This window comes from Cimex lectularius, unplaced genomic scaffold, assembly GCF_000648675.2.
Source record: "Cimex lectularius strain Harlan isolate CLEC.00 unplaced genomic scaffold, Clec_2.1 scaffold320, whole genome shotgun sequence".
In the NCBI taxonomy this organism is placed as follows: domain Eukaryota; kingdom Metazoa; phylum Arthropoda; class Insecta; order Hemiptera; family Cimicidae; genus Cimex; species Cimex lectularius.
In genome coordinates, this window is record NW_019394176.1 from 175867 (window position 1) to 194964 (window position 19098).

General features: G+C 37.5%; 1 protein-coding gene across 2 annotated transcripts in view; it reads left to right on the forward strand.

Moving 5' to 3' along the window:
* Positions 1 to 19098, forward strand: part of LOC106663213 (regulating synaptic membrane exocytosis protein 1) — a 189694-nt gene that overhangs the window by 128311 nt on the left and 42285 nt on the right. For both annotated transcript variants that reach the window (XM_024229980.1, XM_014387881.2), the window contains exons 4-6: positions 3149 to 3260; positions 3327 to 3414; positions 7134 to 7293. In XM_024229980.1, coding sequence (XP_024085748.1) covers positions 3149 to 3260; positions 3327 to 3414; positions 7134 to 7293 — 360 coding nt within the window. The remainder of the gene's footprint in view (positions 1 to 3148; positions 3261 to 3326; positions 3415 to 7133; positions 7294 to 19098) is intronic.

Consider the following 19098-nt stretch of genomic DNA (forward strand, 5'->3'; position numbering starts at 1 on the left):
CAGTTAGTTAAATATTATTAATGATTGGAAATCATTCCCTGTGGTTATTTTTCAGTCAAATTCAGTATTAAAAGGGGAGAAGAAAATCCTAAATTGGTGTGGAGAAACTAGGTTAATGTCATTATTAGAAGACAAGATCTCTATTTCCTGACTTCCTCCGGAGTTGTCTCTTTCTCCGAAATCTCGGGATGAAACACCAATCGGATTGATTGAGAACCGATGTGAAAACAATTGAATCCGGCCCCCACACCACCGGCGGGCCTGGTGTAAATTCGTAAACCGTCTACAAGTGACACCGTTGTTTCCCATTTAACGATTTGGTCGCTGGCCAGGGAGCAACAAGTTGCCCTAAAAGGAAACCTGTTGCCGCCCCTTATCAACCCGCCCAGTCATCATCATCTATGCCATTCGATCCTTGTGCGACGGCCGGCATTTATAAAAGCCGTTTTTAACCGGCGAATGGTGGCGGGGTCCAATTTAAAACGAAAATGGATGTGAAATATCACAACGTTAACAATCCCACGAATTTCAGTGCGAAATATTTTTGATATTTTTAGAATAATTAAAAACCCGAAACAAATAAAAAAATATGATGTACAAATGGTTTAGAAAATGGAACAGTGGAAAACGATTTAAAGTACAAATTTTCCCTAACAAAACATCTGTGAACCACATTTCCCAGGGTGAGATCTACGCAACAGAACCCAGTACACAAAACATACTCAAAAAAGAAACGGTGAAGGATAGAAAGAAAGCCAATCAAAAAGGATAAAAAAGCACTAATAAATAAGGTATAAAGAGCCCTGATGAAGACCTCAATAAAGGTTGAAAGCTTGGTATAAGTTACAAAACTTACTTGTTTTTGATGACCGCATCCCTGATCTCGAACTTACTAAACAAATTTACTAAACCTAAGAGAAAGAGAAGATAGAAACTTCATATTCAATGGTAAATAAACATAATAGATAAATAAGCAGAGAATAAGCATCAGCATAAATCTGTACATATAAATTTCACGAAGAAAAAATTCATGTTCCGTTTCTCCCCATCGATATGGGGAAATTATACCATACAGAGATACAATTATACATCTGGAAATGACCTCTGTCGCCAAACTGAAATGGAAAGAGCACGTAAATAATAAAAGTGCAAAAATAAGTATAAGGTATACAATAATACTGATCGATAGAACTCCAAACTTACTATACAAAATAAAATAATATAAAAACAAGTCCTAAGGCCTAAGTGGACACATGGTATTTAATGTTTTTCATTCGAGTTTTATTTGATTTTCGTTCGCTGACGACTCAAAGTTTATATTAACTCATAAACCTACAACCATTTGATTTTTCCCTCTTTTTGCCATTTTCAAATGCCGTGTAATCGGATTATATTCTCAGTGACTTAGGAAGGGGCCAAGGGAAGCTGTTTCGTGAAGTGATACTTCTTTTACTTTTTAAATATTACAGAAGGAAAATTCGAATGGTTGTAGATTGATATGGAGAGTTTGTGTCCGAGAGGATCGAAGTCACGATAGCTCAAGTGGTAGAGAAACGGCGTATTGAGCCGAAGGTCGTGGGTTCGAATCCGCTCGTGACACTGACTTTTTTATCTCAACCAAAACCTTAGAAAGAATAATTAATTGATTGAAAGAAGTAACTTAGTCAATTGACTACGAAAACATAAATAGATTAATATTAATAATCCTCATTAAATTCACTAGTTTTCGTGGTCCGCTTGACCAATTAATATCTTTCAATTAATTAAGGTTTTTAGTTGAGATTAGAAAAATGGCAAAAAAGGAGGAAAAACTCAAAAGGTGGGGTTGAGATGGGAAGTTGGTGTCCGAGTGAATGGAGGTCACGATAGCTCAAGTGGTACAGCAGCGGCGAATCTAACCAAAGATCGTGGGTTCGAATCCCGCTCGTGACACTGACATTTTTATCCCAACTAAAAAACCTTAATTAATTGAAAGATTAATAATACTTAAATTCACTAATTTCGAGGTCCGCTTGGCCAATTAGTATATTACAATTTATTAAGGTTTTAGTTGAGATAAAAAAAGTCAATGGCACGAGCGGGATTCGAACCCACGATCTTCGGCTTGATACGCAGCTGCTCTACCGCTTGAGCTATCGTGGGACACCAACTTCCCATCTCAACCCCACCTTTAGAGTTTTCCAACGATTGGGATGATAAGATCAAACATAGACTGCTCCAACTCAGAATTGGGACATACACAACATTAGATGGGATGGACGTAGGTTCCAGGCATAAAATATAAAATATAAAGAACTCTAGCTAAAATTTGCAAAACAGGGTAAAACTCAGTCAATTGATAAGGCTTTATTTTAAACAAATATTCATCACATTCAATATTTTTTATAAAATATGTTTTGATTTCTATGCAAAGAAGAAAGTTGAGTAAGAAACTGTTTTACAAGAGGTTTTTCACAAGACCGACCCAGTCCTCTACCATTTAAACTATCTTGATGTTCGGTCTCTCCAGACACCAACTCCATATTTCAAACTTCAACTATTTAAATTTTTATACTTTCCGCCATTATTCAATCATAAGACAATCTTGGGTACTAAGAAGACCCTGCGAAAGAATTTCAGCGATGGCAGTTATTTACCTAAGAGAAGAGCAATTGTACTAAACTAAGGAACTAAGAAAAATAGAATAAGATAAAAGTCTGCAGTAAACCATTTTGGGTATTTTCTTTTCTTCTCCTTCTCATCATCATCACGGCCGTATTTTTGTAATGTTTGAGTTGTAGTGGTCTGCGTTTAGTCCTCTTTATTACTTTTTTCGCACCGAACCTTTTCTTCTTATGTTTTCTTTTTTTCTTTGGCTGTTTATATCTAACATAGATCAATTATGAAAATAAGCAGTTTGCAAGCGTTTCTGAACAAAAGTGAAATCTCGCCGAGGCCACAAATCCCCGGGTTTGGAACAAGTAATTTCAACACAGCACGGACCTTGCGACCGGTCACGCAGTCATAAAGAACTCGCTAAGCACTTTAACGTTTTTAAGACGGAAATTGTCCAATCAAATTAACCCTTAAATAAACGTCCTACATGCACATCAAACTCTCTATATTTAAAAAAAACCTTACAAATTTTAAATAATTTTTCTGTTTATAGATGGTGACGACCGAAGTAACGGGAGCGGCCGCCGAAGGTGGGGCTGGAGATACGACTCTTTCCAAAATCAGGCACACTTTGTCGTCAAGCCTAATGACAGCGCAAGACAGAGGTAATAATCGGAAAACTCATACTTTTAATATAATATTTTTTTAATCTTTCAATTTTTTCTTTTTAGTGACGAACAAATTGGTCCAAAGTAACAAACAGCCAGAAGTTCAGATCACACCGGAAGTTGTCAAGCCTGTAGAAGAACCACCGAAACCGTAAGTATATATTATGACAGTAGACATAAAATATGTACAGTCACTTACACAACTTGATTTCAAAATTTTTAAATTGATTAAATTATCAATACTTAAAAACTGTCTGTCAGTCTTGCTGACCGTGAAAAGTCCTCCGAGCACCTCCCACCGTGCTCTTCTTGGAGGGAACTGGGAACTTGAGCGTCTCGCAAAATTGATGGTAGTTTTCGGGGTCCCTGGCATAAAGTTCGTAAGAAGCGTAGAGCCTGCTAAGTTTGGGAAGTTCCAACTTTTGGATCTAACCAAAACGATCCGGCTTTCTGACCTTAAAAATCCAATAAAAAAACAAAACACGAATATAAGAAAATGGCAGCCTTGGTGGGATTGGTTTTAGACGCCTTCCCGTTTCAAAAATACTGTCGATAGGTGGCCCCCCCGATGATCTGAATTCCATAAGAATGTTTACATTGACTGAGCACCGAGACCATAGAAGACAAATTGACAATTTTGCATCAAAGCACGCTTATGTTTCTCAATATCACTTTATGGTAGGGTGTGATACCTTGGCTCCATATAGGGAGCGAGTAGAAATGCCACCCAAGAATCATTCTAGAGTACGGAATATTTGGATCCCCGATTATTGATGTCATTTCTGTATATACTGGGTGTCCCAGTTCCTTCTGACGAAACTCAGAGAATCGATTCTACGTTTGGAACAAAAAATGCCAAGGAGAAAATTTTCGGAAAGTTCTCTATTTTGAAGATATTCGTCAATTTAGGTTTTTTCAACTTTTCACTACCTTACCACATAAAAACGCTTACAACTTCCAAAATGTTGAGACTACAACAAATCCAATTACACCATTTGAAAGAACGCTAAATTTGCTGTAAGATACTTCTATTTACAATAATCTGAATGACATAAAATGTTGCCAAATGTTAGTTGGAACATGTCAAAATTACAAAATTTAAAATTTCGGTCATTATTGCACGTTCTACTGAGGATACAAAAAAATACCTACAACTTGTCAAATTTCACAAAAACTTCTTCATCTAATATGCTTTACGTTGATATATCCAGGTTTTTAAATAACGTTCTAGTAGAGTTGAAAAATTGAATGTTCGAAAACCTGAGCTAAGGTAAATTTTAAAAAAAGCTAAGTTAGTGAAAAGTTGAAAAAACCTAAATTGACGAATATCTTCAAAATAGAGAACTTTACGAAAATTTTCTCCTGGGCATTTTTTGTTCGAAACGTAGAATCGATTCCCTGAGATTCGTCAGAAGGGACTGGGACACCCAGTATACATTTTCAACTTTATTGCAGTTAAACTTGTTATTTTACGTCAACTGTTTCGTAAGAATGTATTTATAAGCGCGAATGTGATGTGCAAATAATGACCAGCACCCTAGTTGAGTGTATGGTAAATAAGAATGTATTCAATAATTAATTAAAGAGTGTGTATGTTTAGGTTAAAACCGCATCAATACGGAGCTTAAATGACCTTAATGTCGATATCCCCTGGAGCCTAATTTCGCCTGGATGAGAACTAACAAAACATCGAAATTTGTAATTCTTACAGTTAGCACAGACATTTACTGAGCCTTATATCGCGGATATGTCCGGCATGATACAACAGGCCTATCGATTGACTCAATTTTAGGGATTAGTCATCATTGATTGTCATTGTGGGCCTTCTAGTTAATTTAGGTTATGCCCACATGGAGCGGTTGCTTCAAGATGATATGACTGTTTTTTCCTCTTCATTCATAACCTGTTGTTATTATTGAATATGTTGTTTTGGTGTTTTGTCAGAAACTACTATATACATAACCTTAGCAATTCTCTGAGTTTTATCTTATCTAATTGTAGCATGTGTTTGCTAGTTTTGACGATGGTTCTTTAACTTTGTGTGGCACCTCTAGAGTTTGTTTATTTCTCTTTTTGCTCTGGCCAGTTTGTCGGCTTGTACATTAACTTCTTTTTAATTAATTTTCAGTCAAGGCCAGCGCATGAGTTTGGAATGTAGTGAAAGGTTGCTCGATGTGTTTCACTTGATTTTCATTGTGTTTGTTGGGTTTCCTGAGCTTTACCTGTCTAACCGTTTTGAAGGGGGTTCGTTTTCCATGAGCTTACCATTTTCTGGCAGCTCATTGGTTTGCCAGTTTTGACGAGGGTACTTTACTATTATTTTACTCTGTCTGGAACCTCAAGAGTTTGGCCAATTAGTTTTCTTGTTCATTTTTATATTTATTTTCTGCCCTGGCACCCCAAGAAAGTCTCAGGTTGTCGTTTTCAGGTTTCGGCGATTTTGAATGCATTCGCCGGCTTTTTAATTTAATATGTCCTATTTACTTGCTAATGTTTTTAGGGCTGCTCGCCTCACTAATCATATGTTGGTTTTTTTGGGTTTTTTTATCCAAGGGTACTTCCATAATGTGTTTGATTTATCATATTTTAAGCTTTCTTCCCTGGTTTTGGAACCATCTGCATACTTTATAATTGTATTTGATTTGCCTTTAGTTTTCGCTTCGTAATCTGCTAAAATTTGAAAATTAAAAAAAAATGGTGGTAGGTTTAATAATGTTTCTATTTCATATTATCAGGTTCTAACCATTGCCCTTTTATTGCATATATTCACTAATTTTTACAAATTTAGATTTATTTAGATTTAGTTCAAAAAGAACGAATTTTTTAACCACGTATTTTCAACTTGTTTATTACAAAGTTTTTGAAATTGTAAGTGAAGTAATTTTGAGGTTCAGGGAAATTTGCTTTTTTTTCCTTTGGGGTTCACTGATGAAATTATTCAGTTAGTCTCCCTGTCTGCCACTTTGACCTAAAAGATCTATTGTGAAGAAGACCCATTTTATGTCCATACCTTTAAGTTATTTGTGCACTTTCCTTTTGATTGTCCTACACGTGGTGATTTTATCAAGTGTTTTTTTGTTCAATTTCAATTCTGCCTTAGCCTACTTTCTAAGAGCTTTTCCTGCATGTAGAGAAAAGTTACTAGATGTTTTTCAATAAATTGACTACTTGGTTCCATATAGGCAGCGTGTAGGAATGCCACTTTATATTAGAATTGTGATTGAAACCGTTAGCAAGTTTTTTCGTCCTCTGCTACGATTTTTTGAGAACATAGATGTCTTATAATGTGTCTCCTAGTGTGTACAATGGAAGTGAATGTATTTATTAAAGTGAATGTTCTGGGTAAGATGACAAAAGGCCCAATGAGAGGGGTGAGGGAGGTACATCCCGTACTCCACCGTCCTAATTGAATAGGAAATAATTTATTTAAGAATGAGGGAGTATGTAATCGGGTCTAGGTGTAAAAACATAACTTCAAAAATATTAATAGGATTAGTCAACTATCGATATCTTAAACGGATTTTTTTTTTTTTGTAGTCGAACTTCCCTTCCATTTTAACCAAATGTTTGCAGATTTAAGAAAAATAAATTTTTTATTTTATTACATTAACTTATGTTTATCCAGTGAGTGTTATATTTGTATTTTTATGCTTAACTATGGCTATGATCTTATATTCAATATTCCATATTAAATCATTTCATGGATTAATTTTGTGGGTCGCTGTAACTTCACTATAAACTATACAAGACGGTTATCTTTTCAAGTAACTCGTCAAAGTTTCTGATTAAGAAATTGTTTCTTTGTTTTTTTCTTTTTCGCCTCTCCATTTCCAAGTTGTTTCAAACCTCGAAAATTATTTTCTCCAACAGGAAAGCGGAGGCCGGAAAACCGGTGAGCAGGTCGGGTTCATGCCGTGTCTGCCTCAAGTCCTTCAAGCCTGACGACTTCAACCGCACTTGCGGCGAATGCCAGCAGAAAGTCTGCGAAGACTGCGCTTCCTATTACAAACCCGATGACACACAAGACGAGGTAAGTCATCAGTAAATATTTTTTATTTAGAGTCTATTCATTTTGCCAAAATTCTTTTTATAACGAAAGTTAAATCAGTTTTTATTTTACTAACCAAAAAAAAAGTTTATTCTTTGCTAACTTTTAAAGTGAACTTTTAAATCGTCGATTTCATTAGGAGTAGGTCAATAAAAGGTGGGATGAGCTTTTAACCCGATTCTGGATCATCGCTTTTATTAGTCAGAAACCTGTTTAAGACTCCTGTCGGGTAGAAGAGGATTACGTGGAGGGTAAAGTTCATAAAAGCTAGGTTTAATTATTTATTCTTTTTGCAAATCTAAGAGGGGAATGATGGAATAAATGGGAAAAAGTTGACAGATTCAATTTTTATATATAGACGAATTCAGAAGACAGGTTGGAAAATGTTTTGGCTAAGTATTATTATAGTTATTCACTATAGACATCATCCATTTATTATTCCGTAAATCAGACCCACATTGGGCGAGAACAAGAATATAAACTGTAGCCCAGTGGAACAAAACTCTAGAATATAACTTCAAACAAAAAATGGTATCAAATTTCACCATTAAATCGTCTTAGATATAAATACCAATTGATGCTATTACTCCAAAGTACAACTTTACTAAAAAATACAAAGTACTGATACCAGAACGGGAAGAATGGGCCAAAGGAATACCGCTAAAGGCAAAATCCTATTGGTGTACTGACGGCTCCAAAACCGACGAGGGTACAGAAGCTGTGGTCATCGGGATGAACCCCAAGAACGAATTGACGGTAAACCTAGGTAAATATGCTTTCCAGTCTGAAATCAGCGATTGAACAATAATCCGGAGAAATAAAAAGGCTAGGAATACATTTCCGGAAGATAGCCATTTTCTCTGACAGCCAGACAGCACTTAGGACCTCCTCATGCTAGGAGAAAGGCAAAGAGTGTTTGGAACTGTATTGAGGCCCTGACGGAAGTCAGTGACACTAATGACAGTTGGTTGACAGGTGGTGCAGAAGGGAGGAGTTATCTATCAACCCCCATAAAACTATAATGATTCCATTCACAAGGAAAAGGACAACAGGAAGCTTAAAAACTCCAATCCTAAATGGGAGTATGAGTCCGTTTTCCAAGAAAGCCAAATATCTAGGTCAGCGGCTCATTTGGAAGTCGCATCTAACCAAAACTACCCAAAGAGCGAAAATTGCCTGGAGGAGGTGCAGAATGCTCTGCGTTACAGACTGGGGTATAAACCCCAAACTGACCCTATGGCTAAGACCAATGTTGACCGGTGGTGTGGTGAACCAAAACTCTTCAGGCCAAAACAGCAAGGCTCCTAAGTGGCACCCAACGACAAACGTGTCTCAGTGCCATGAGCCCAACGCCAAATGCTGCCCTGGAAGTTTTGTTAAGCATCCCATCACTTCACATTTTAATCCAAGGAGAAGCCAGAGCAGCAGCCCACAGGATCATAAATGGACGACCATCTGCTAAGATAGGCCATGTGAATAAACAGTGGAAACTGAGGGAGGAGATAGAGGCAGATTCCATTCTAGGTATGCCAACTGATGCCACTACTCTAAAGTACAACTTCAACAGGAAGTTGAAAGTACTAATACCAGAACGGGAAGAATGGGCCAAGGCTAATTCCTACTGGTATACTGACTGCTCCAAAACCGACAAGGGAGCTGCGGTCTTTGGGATGAAACCAAAACCGAATTGGCGTTAAACCTAGGCAATTATGCTACAGTTTTCCAGTCTGAAATCATAGCGATTGAACAATGTGCCAGAGAAATAAAAAGGCTAGGAATATATTCCCGGAAGACAGCCATTTTCTCTGACAGCCAGGCAGCCTCAGAGCCTTAGCCTCATGCGAGGCGAAGGCAAAGAGTGTTTGGAAATGCCTGGAGGCCCTGACGGAAGACAGCGACACTAATGACCTGACCCTGGCATGGGTCCCTGGACATTCGGGGCATAGAGGCAACGAAAAGGTTGACATATTGGCCAAAAAGGGAGCCAACATGGACTCTATGGGCCCAGAACCCTACTGCGGCCTAGCAGCCTGCCACAAAAGAAGTTACATCTTAAAATGGATCCTTAATGAGTCCAAAGCCTGATGGAACAATACAAATAGGTATGAAGCACGCGAAGAGATTCATAGAAGGGCCATCGGCAAAACTTACAAAAGAATTACCGGACGGCACCTGCAACCGAACCAGGACTATGGTTGGATTCCTGACGAGTTCTCAAGGTGCAGTAGGCCTAATGGCCGCCTCGTTTATTCCCATCACCTATCCCTGACGATGGATCTATGGATCCGTGATTGTAGGGATTCCACGGAGAGTAAAGATTGTTTAAACTCCATGCCGTCCATATTGGTTTCAGTATTGAGCTTTGTACGAGTATTTGTTGTCAAGAGAGAGTTAGTTGTCTAGTAGTCATAGTCAATGAGTAAAAATTTAAAGTATTGCTTTATAAAACTCAGCCAAATTTTACATTTTTCAATAAGAAGTTATCTAAGAACCTACAGATTTTTGCAGCATCCGAAAAGTTGGTTCCATATGTCTTGGATCCATAGCTAATAGTGGATGTAGGCCGTTTAGTACTATGTAGTACTATGTCCGCTTTTTTGTCTTTTGGGCATCGTAGCGGCCCAAAGTGGGGCCAAAACGAAAAAAAAAACTGAAAAAATGCAGTAACACCCAAGCTGTTTGAGTCAAGTTCCCTAAATTTTGTATGTTTAGGTCTTTTGGTGCGCCGAATCCAAAGAAACTTTTTTCCAATCGATTGGCGTACACCAAACCGTCCAAAATTGTGATCCAAAATCCAAAAATGGAACAAATATCACTAATAATTTCATGGGTACCGTTTTACATGTTTTTCTGTACGCTGAATTCAATGAAACTCTTCACGAATCGATTGGACTACAGCGAACTGACCAAATTTTTTGGACGGTAGACGAATAACTGCTACACATTGCAAAAAATAATCGGGCGTATTGACTCAGATGGGGCTCACTCAGTTACAAACTGTGACAAAATGACAGACGTTTTGTACTTCGTCCGTAATGAAACGAAAGTTGGTGATCCCACATACATTTTTTATCAAAGAAACGGTTCATGATACGAAATACCTTATTCGGATTCTATATAGAAAAAAAAAACGGTAACAGTTAAGACACAATACTTCAATTGAACAGAAAGTGGACAAATTTAGTGTGTTTTCGAGATTTTGGCTAAACAGCCCTATTTAAAACCGTTTTGCAATCAGATATGCAGAAACTGAAAACCACAGAGATAGTACTACTTTGATGTGTATAGAAGAGAAAAAAAAATCAGTTCCAAAGCAAAGTACAACGGAGCTTTTTTTGAACGTCTAAAAACCGAATATTCCTCGAAAATTCCTCGTTTTCCCTCGACTAACCCACCGATTCCATCCAAACGTTGAATTTTTATCTCTATCACATACCCGGTTATGTACATAAAAGAAAATTGGAGTGAACGAGTTTTAACAACGATTCGTTGGGTGGGGGAAATGTTCAGAAAATAGCTTTATATTTTGCAAAATTTATAATATTCCTAATATTCAGGTTTCAACAGCGATTACTGGTTTTGATCAATTTTCAACCGTAAAACCATTCTTACAGCCATACTTTATGGCTCAAATATTGTAATAAAAGTTAATTGGATTATCAAAATTTTAGTTTTTAGGAAATCGATTTTTTGCCGTATTTGCCTCTCTGTGCGCGGCCTGGTGGGTTCTGGTTAGATCTCTCCTTCATTTCTCTCATTATTCAAATAAAATTTTCGGTAACAGTTTTTCTGTTCCGATTCATTATCACCGTATTAGTCATCATCTTTACGAACAAGAAATCTCAATATGCTTTATCATATTGGGCAAGGAAAAAGTCGAGAGGTAATTTTGCTAGGGTAACTGGGTGTACTTACATAGCTTTATTACGGGGCTACAAGCGGTTTTGAAAAAAAAAAAAAACATTTGTAAGCATGTTGTTGATTGGAACCCGGGACCTTTGCTGACAGGGATGAGCACCGTGTCAACGCCTTATGCCAGAAACATACCCGATGCTATGCCACGCTAACCTACCCGACGCTCTGCGATCCTCGCTGTCCAGATTTTCGTCTGGTCGCATCGAGTACAGTCGAAGACAAAAGAACCGGACACTCACATTTTTATTCAAACTACATGTATTATTGTCGTTATATTAATTACAACATAATTTTTATACAAACCAAATTAACTGTGATTAAAAATTAATTAGTTTTTATTTAAAAAATTAATTTTAATGGTTTGGTAGAAAATTAATGAAAACACCGGAATACGATTTTTTCGTCGTTGCCTCCTCACTGCAGCGTATACACGGCAGAGCTGTATGCGATTTGGCACGCTCTCGAGGCGGTGCGGACCGGGGAGGGCTCAGCCTTCCTCGTATGTACCGACTCTTTGAGCGCTGTCTGGGCTATACGCGACAGGTTCTCTGTGGACCCTCTCGCGTGCTCTTGTTAGAGAAATACGCGGAGCTGGAGCCTCTCGGAAAAACGGTGGTTGTTGTCTGGATTCCCGGACATGTCGGCCTGGAGGGTAACGAACGCGCGGACGAGGCGGCGAAAGCCGGTACGTCCCACCCTGTAGATCGGACCATCGCGATCAGGCCCCCTGACGCTAAACACGCAGTTAAAAATATGATAAAAGAAAGATGGCAGCGTCAGTGGGCGGGGTAGTCGAAGAGGCTCTTACGAATCAAGAGCACTACCGGTAAATGGCCCTCAGAGAATCTGAGCAGGAGAAGAGGGATCGTCCTCACCCGTCTGAGGATTGGCCATACTCGGTTGACACATGGGCACCTGCTTTTGGGCCAAAGCCCGCGCAGTTGCCCCTTATGCAGAGAAAGGTTGCTCGATGTGTCCCACATAATAGAGGCGTGTCAAGCCTTGGCTCCATACAGAGAGCGTGTAGGCATGCCGCCGGATTTAAGATGAGTTCTCGAGCACGGTAGCGAGTTTCAGAGTCCCCTGTTCCGCTTTTTAGGGGAAATTGGGTTTTTTATTGTATATAATATGTCTTATGTGTTGTGTCTATATGTTTTGTCTGAGTGCATGTATTTATTAGCGTGAACGGCGAGGGGTGAGGGTGAATATAACGTCATCATCGCCCCTCGAACGATGAAAGCGAGTGAGTGTGTGTTCGGGGTCGATGGCGGAATATTTATAAAAGTACCCCATCGACCCCAATCTAGTTTATTTAAAGTGTAGGTCGGTGGAGGAATATCAAGTACTCCACCGACCAAACGGAATGAGTGTACTGTATGGATGTATTTAAGTGTATGAATGTATTTATTTGTATGAATGTTGTGTTTGAACGGGTATAGAACATAGAATATAGACTTAGTAGGGGGCTGAAATGACCTAGATGTCGGAAGCCCCAGCAAAAAAAAATTAAGTTTAACAAACAATTTATTAGATGGTTGTGCTCATAAAATTTAACTAACAATTTATTACAAGGGTTTGCTCAAAATAGTGAATTAAGAACAAAAGATGCGTTGCGATTGTGATAGTGATTATTGTGATAAACGATGTGGACTGTACGCGACTGTGCTTGCGTCGGATAGATGTGCACACCCCAAAACGTGGCAAGGCGTCGGGTAGCGTCGCATGGCGTAGCATCGGGTAAGTGTGTTCCTGGCTTAAGGCACTCGCAGACGGACTGTGATGATGGCCACTGGGGAAAAATTGTCACGTTAGACGATGCGATTAACAGTGACTGTAATTTATTCGAGCGTGAATTTTTAAAGAAACGCTACAGCTCAGGCTGGCACACATGATAAGCTTTGGTACAGCTTGGATCATTACCATGATAATCCATGTCTCACGTCATGGCCTCAGTGTGTTCCCGGCTTTACCTATTGCGGCCACCGATGCCCTGTGACACAGCTTTTTGAGGAAATCAAAATTTTTTGGAAGTCACTGATTAGGAAAAAAGAATAAAGGGTGTTAATTTAGTAAGTTTGTAACTCTGTCATTTTAGGTTTGGGTTAAGTCCAGAGGTCCAAGATTGCACTTTTACGTTCTATACACACTTCAAGACTTTACAAATTTTTAACATTAGCACTAGTTGATTTGTCTAAGTTATAATTGGGAATCGAGACAAATGGCGGGTTCTTCCTTTGAAAATTGAACTTGAATGTTTAAACAAATTGCCGTGTTGAAAAGATAATTTTAATTGATAGGAATTACTTTACGTCAAAAATAGAGTTGAGCAAGTCGGCATCTTGGTTTTATTTTAGTCAGCGAGTTCCGTTTAAACGAACCCCGTCCATTTTGTAATCCGACTGCTGACACAGTTGGCTGTAATTACCTAAAGGCCAGTGATGACGAAGGGGTTGGGGTGATTAACGAGAGTCTGCAGATAGGCCCAGGCCCATCCTCGGCCGGCTTGCGCAAGAGGGCCGTTTTACATTTGCGAACAGTCACAGCCGGAGGAGCGGATCCATATGGAAAACCCGAAGGGCGGCCGTGTAATGTGAAACTTTGACGGTGAAATTCAACAACGGCGGATACTGGCGGTGGTCAGGTTCTGATTTCAAAGCTGTCTTGAGATCTCAAACCTGTGTATTTACACTAACAAGCTAGGGGCGGGATGACGTTAATTAAATTGCCGAGAAGCCGAATTTGATAGTCTACCGTGGATGGAAATCATTAAAATGGAAGTTATGAACAAATTTGAATGGCTCTTGTACATGGCAAACGTGTCAATTAGCAAGATAAACAAATTGAAAAGACAAAAAATTCCGTTAACAATTAAGAAACAATAAACTTAGTTAAAACCTTCAAGAAAACGTTTACACAAACTTGCGATTCCTATTAAATATCTCTTAGAGAGAGATAAAGATTGAGACAGAGAGGGAGAGCGAGAGAGAGAGATCAATATTTTTATATTTCTCATAGTATGTTAAATCTAGCACGTTCTTTAGTTCACTTCGTATATTGGTGGTAGATGTGCGTAATTTCTATTTCTCGCCTTCTTCTCCCTCACTCACTCTCTCTATCTGTCTTTCTCTCACTCTATCTATGTGCCTATCATCTATGCAACTATCACGATTTATTTGTCAATCATCTATGTATGTCTTATTACAACCGAGTGACAAAATTATAGACACACCCCTAATTGTTATGATTTTTTAATGTAAGGGGTTTGTACTACAAATATATATATATATTTTTTTTTTTTTGTATCGGGACCTTTACCTTACAGAGATGAGCGCCGCGTCAACGCCCAAGCCGTTGCGGCCACCGACGCCCCCCCTCCGACTATGTCAAATTCTCCAGTTGGTTAAATGTTTTAAGTCATCATTTATTTTAGCTATATTAGTATTAATATTGTAAATTTCAGTTTTGATTTAGATACCTAAATCATCTGCGTTGAGTAATTACAGTGCTTTATCCATTTCCAAATCATGTTTTACATATATTCAAAATAATAAGGGAGACGATGAAGAACCTCGAGGGACTCCTGTTTCTATTACACTCCAATCAGATGTATTTCCATTTATGATTTTTATGGATCTGTTTTTTTAAATACGACACAAACCATTCTATTACCGCTTCGGAAAACTTCATATTTTTCATGATAAATAGCACCAGTCTTTGATGAACGCTGTCGAAAGCATGGCTTAGGTCAATTAGACAAACAATAGTTACTTTGTTGAAAACAACATTTTCTCTAATATAATCTAAAAGTTTAATAATGGCTGTCTGTGTACTGTGTCCTATCCGATATACTGATTGATTGGTATCAAATATATTATTTTTGTTGATGAAATTATTAATTTGTTTAAATAAAAAAAATTTTCAAATATTTTACGATTTTTTTTTAAGATAAGGAGTTGAGTTTTCAGGGGGTTTTTTCACAGAGAAAGAGTGAGAGTGAGAGAGAGATAGAGAGAGGAGAGAGGAGAAAAAGGGAAAGATAAAGAGTGATGGAATGTGTAAGTTGATCAGAGAAAGAACAAATATGAGTGAAAGAGTGTGAGTGTGAGAGCCTAAACCTTAGCGAATAATTAATTGATACTTAAGTGATAAATGTATGTGTAACTTTTATTATTTAAAATAAAGAAAATTTGTTCGAAATATTTTACATCTTTGCCAACGTGTAATAAAAATCCTTATTTCGACTCACAATAAAGTCACTCTTATTAAATTCGATATAACCTAAAATGTTTTGTATAAACGATAACAGTTAAAATCTTTTATTACAATCCATAAATTAGATTTGAGGATTTACCTTTTTTTACAAAACAAGCATCTGGGAAAATAAAACAAATTTTCAACAGCTGCTTTCATTTTGCACGAGTCAATATTAAATTGATTCTTAAAAGTGACAAAAGTATTAAAAAAGTAGTGTGGACAAAAAACACGGCGTTTAGTCTAGGCTAAACCGTCAATACCGTTCGGTCTTGCCGAACTATTGGGTTGTCCGGAAAATAATGCAGGATTTTGGTATTAAACAAAAAAAAAGAAACTAGTTACTTTAAAGCAATGTTCTTTAATCAAAATAATTTCCCACACTCTCAATACATTTCTCCCAACGTGTTGGTAACTTATTAATTCCGTCTGAGTAGAATTCAGAATTTTTAGAATTGATAAAGTCAATAAATGCATTTTCCAGTTCCGTTTGATTTTTGAATATTATGTGTTGTAAGTAGTGGTCCAGGTGTCTAAAAAAATGGTAGTCAGTAGGCGAGAGGTCCGGAGAGTAGGGTGGGTGAGGCAAAGTTTCATAGCCAAGCTCCAATAATTTTTGTGACGTTACACGTGACACATGTGGTCGAGCGTTGTCATGCAACAAAATGGGCCCTTTCCGATTGACCAAAGAGGGCTTCATTACTGCCAATTTCTGATGCATGGTATTAATTTGGTTACAGTATGATTCAGCATTGATGGTTTCGCCAGGATTTAAGAAGCTGTAGTGTATTAAACCAAATGAAGCCCACCATACCGTAACCATTACCTTTTTTTGATGAGTTGGGGGCTTTGGAAAATGTATTGGAGCTTCTCCTTTGTCGAGCCACTGTCCAGAACGTCTAGTGTTATCGTAGAGAATCCACTTTTCGTCACATGTAACAATTCTGGCCAGAAATGGGTCATTTTTGTTTCGACAAAGAAGTGATGCACAAACATCAAAGCGCTGATTTTTTTGGCGATCGTTTAATGAGTGTGGAACCCAATTTTCGAGTTTTTTCACTTTTCCAATCGCCTTGAGGTGGTCAGCGACGGTCGTTTTACTGACTTTGAGTTGCTCTGCAAGTTCTCGAACAGTTGTTTTGGGGTTTTCTTCCACCACTGATCGCAGAACATCATCATTAAGAGAGGAAGGCCTTCCACGACCTTCTTCATCTTCAAGGCTGAAATCTCCCTCCCGAAATTTTTTAAACCACCTTTGCACAGTGCACTCATTAACACAACCCTCGCCCCAGACTTGGTTAATGTTTCTAGCCGTTTGGGCTCCGCTTCGGCCGAGTTTAAACTCGTAAAAGAAAATCGTACGAAATTCTCGCTTTGACATTATAAGGATGACTGAATTATTTCCAAGTAGCGGAATGCTACAGAGGTAAACAAACAATATCATTTGGAAGAGGATTAATAAGTGTTGACAAATCCTGTAAACGTAAACAGAATATTTTATATAGATTTTTTTTAATGAAAACTTAAAATCCTGCATTATTTTCCGGACAACCCGATATATATCTAGTAGATCTTTCATTTAACAAAAATGTATTTATGTAATTTAAACCGAGGGTTATTATAACCTCGTAGTTGAAATACCCTTGTAAAAATAAAAAATAATGTATTGCAACTCTTCTGACGAATTTGAATTTCGTAAGCACTCACATTTATAAAATTGAATATACATTAAAACTTTCTTCATAAAAGATAACAGTTAAAAGTGTTTAATCCATACATTTGATTTCAAGATTTAGCTCTGCTTACACGACAAACACCTGCGACAATAAAACAAATTTTCAAAACCTGAATTAATTTGTTGTTAATTGTCAAAGACTAAATCTTGCGGCCACCAACGCCCCTAAATATTTATTCAAAACACATGAAATAAATATTTTTCTTCATTAAACTTTAATTTTTCAGTAAATAAGAGAAAAAATTAATAAAATACTAAAATTAAACGATTTTGTCTGCGACAAAATTATAGACACATGGGACAAAATCGATTTAAAACAAGGTTATGATATTTTGTGGCATTACCACCCAGTTTTATTATTTCCAGTAATCTTTCTGGAATGGTTTTGTACAAATTTTGAATAAAATCTTGAGGCAAATTATTCCAGGCAGTGGTGACAACTGTTTTAAGTTCGTCGGCAGAGTTGTACTGCTTACAGTCTTGATATACCATCCTCGATCATTTTCTATAATGTTCAAGTCTGATGAGAGTGCAGGCCATTCAAGTTTTTCAATGCTGTTCTGTGAAAACCATTCTTTAACAATTTGTGCATTGTGTATGGGTACGTACAAAGATTCCCTTTTTTATTACACCCAATACACCCCCAAATCATCCACCACCCATTTGGCGCCGTGACAATTTTTTTTCTTCTTTAGTTAGATCATGAAAGTAGTATATGTATATAGCCGGGCCGTCCAAATTGAATTTTTTTTTCGTCAGAAAAAATAACTTTTCGCCAATAATCTTCATTTTTCAAAATGTGGTTTTCAGCAAATTTGACACGAGCTAGTTTGTGGTGGGATTTCAGAGCTGGTTTGCGTTTCAGTTTTCTTCGGACTATGTTTTCAGTTTTTTTAAAGAATCTCTGAACAGTTCGAACAGAAACATCAACACCTGCCTTAATAAACAGCAACCAAACTATAAATAAATACATCTATTTACAATGCATTATTGAGATAAAAAAAGTCAATGGCACGAGCGGGATTCGAACCCACGATCTTCGGCTTGATACGCCGCTGCTCTACCACTTGAGCTATCGTGACCTCGATCCACTCGGACACTAACTTCCCATCTCAACCGCACCTTTTGAATTTTCCCTCCCTTTTGCCATTTTTCATTTTTTTTTTTTTTTTTTTTAGAGCAGCGGCGTCTCAAGCCGAAGATCGTGGGTTCGAATCCCGCTCGTGCCATTGACTTTTTTATCTCAACTAAAAACCTTAATTAATTGTAATATATATTTAATCTTCTAAACTTTTCTAAACCTTCGCTTTTTGACAAAACTTATTCCTTCAGATTCCTACATATTTTAAAAAGTTATAAAATTATTTCTCTACAATTTTTCCTTTCCTTCTTCTTTCTCTCACCCTCTCTTTCTCACTCTGTCTATTTATCTCTCGCTCTTTTGGCCTCTCTCTCTCTTTTTCTCTCTACCTTTATTTTTTCTTTCTTTTGCAATGATTCCTAAACTATTTCCGATATAGTGTTGCAAAACATAAAGTAAAAAAGTAAGATATTAAAACATAAAAAAATACTTGCAATTTATTTAGTTTTAAGCAAAAGTTCAACCACCTGATCCGCACTGATAATAATACTTGAACAATGGAGCTTATATTTTCCAAATCGTATGAGGAAAAAAGGCGAAGGAGGAATAAAGGACTATATTGAAGAAAACGTCTAGGACGTGTCCTGAACGGCAAATGATCCCGTCGCTCTGGAATCCGTTAATAAGACATATTATTAAACAGGGGATATGACCTTAACTGGAATCCCAACGATCCAGAGCTATGATACCATCTGGAATATTAACTACACCGTAATGGAAAATGCCTCTGATCTGGGTATATACG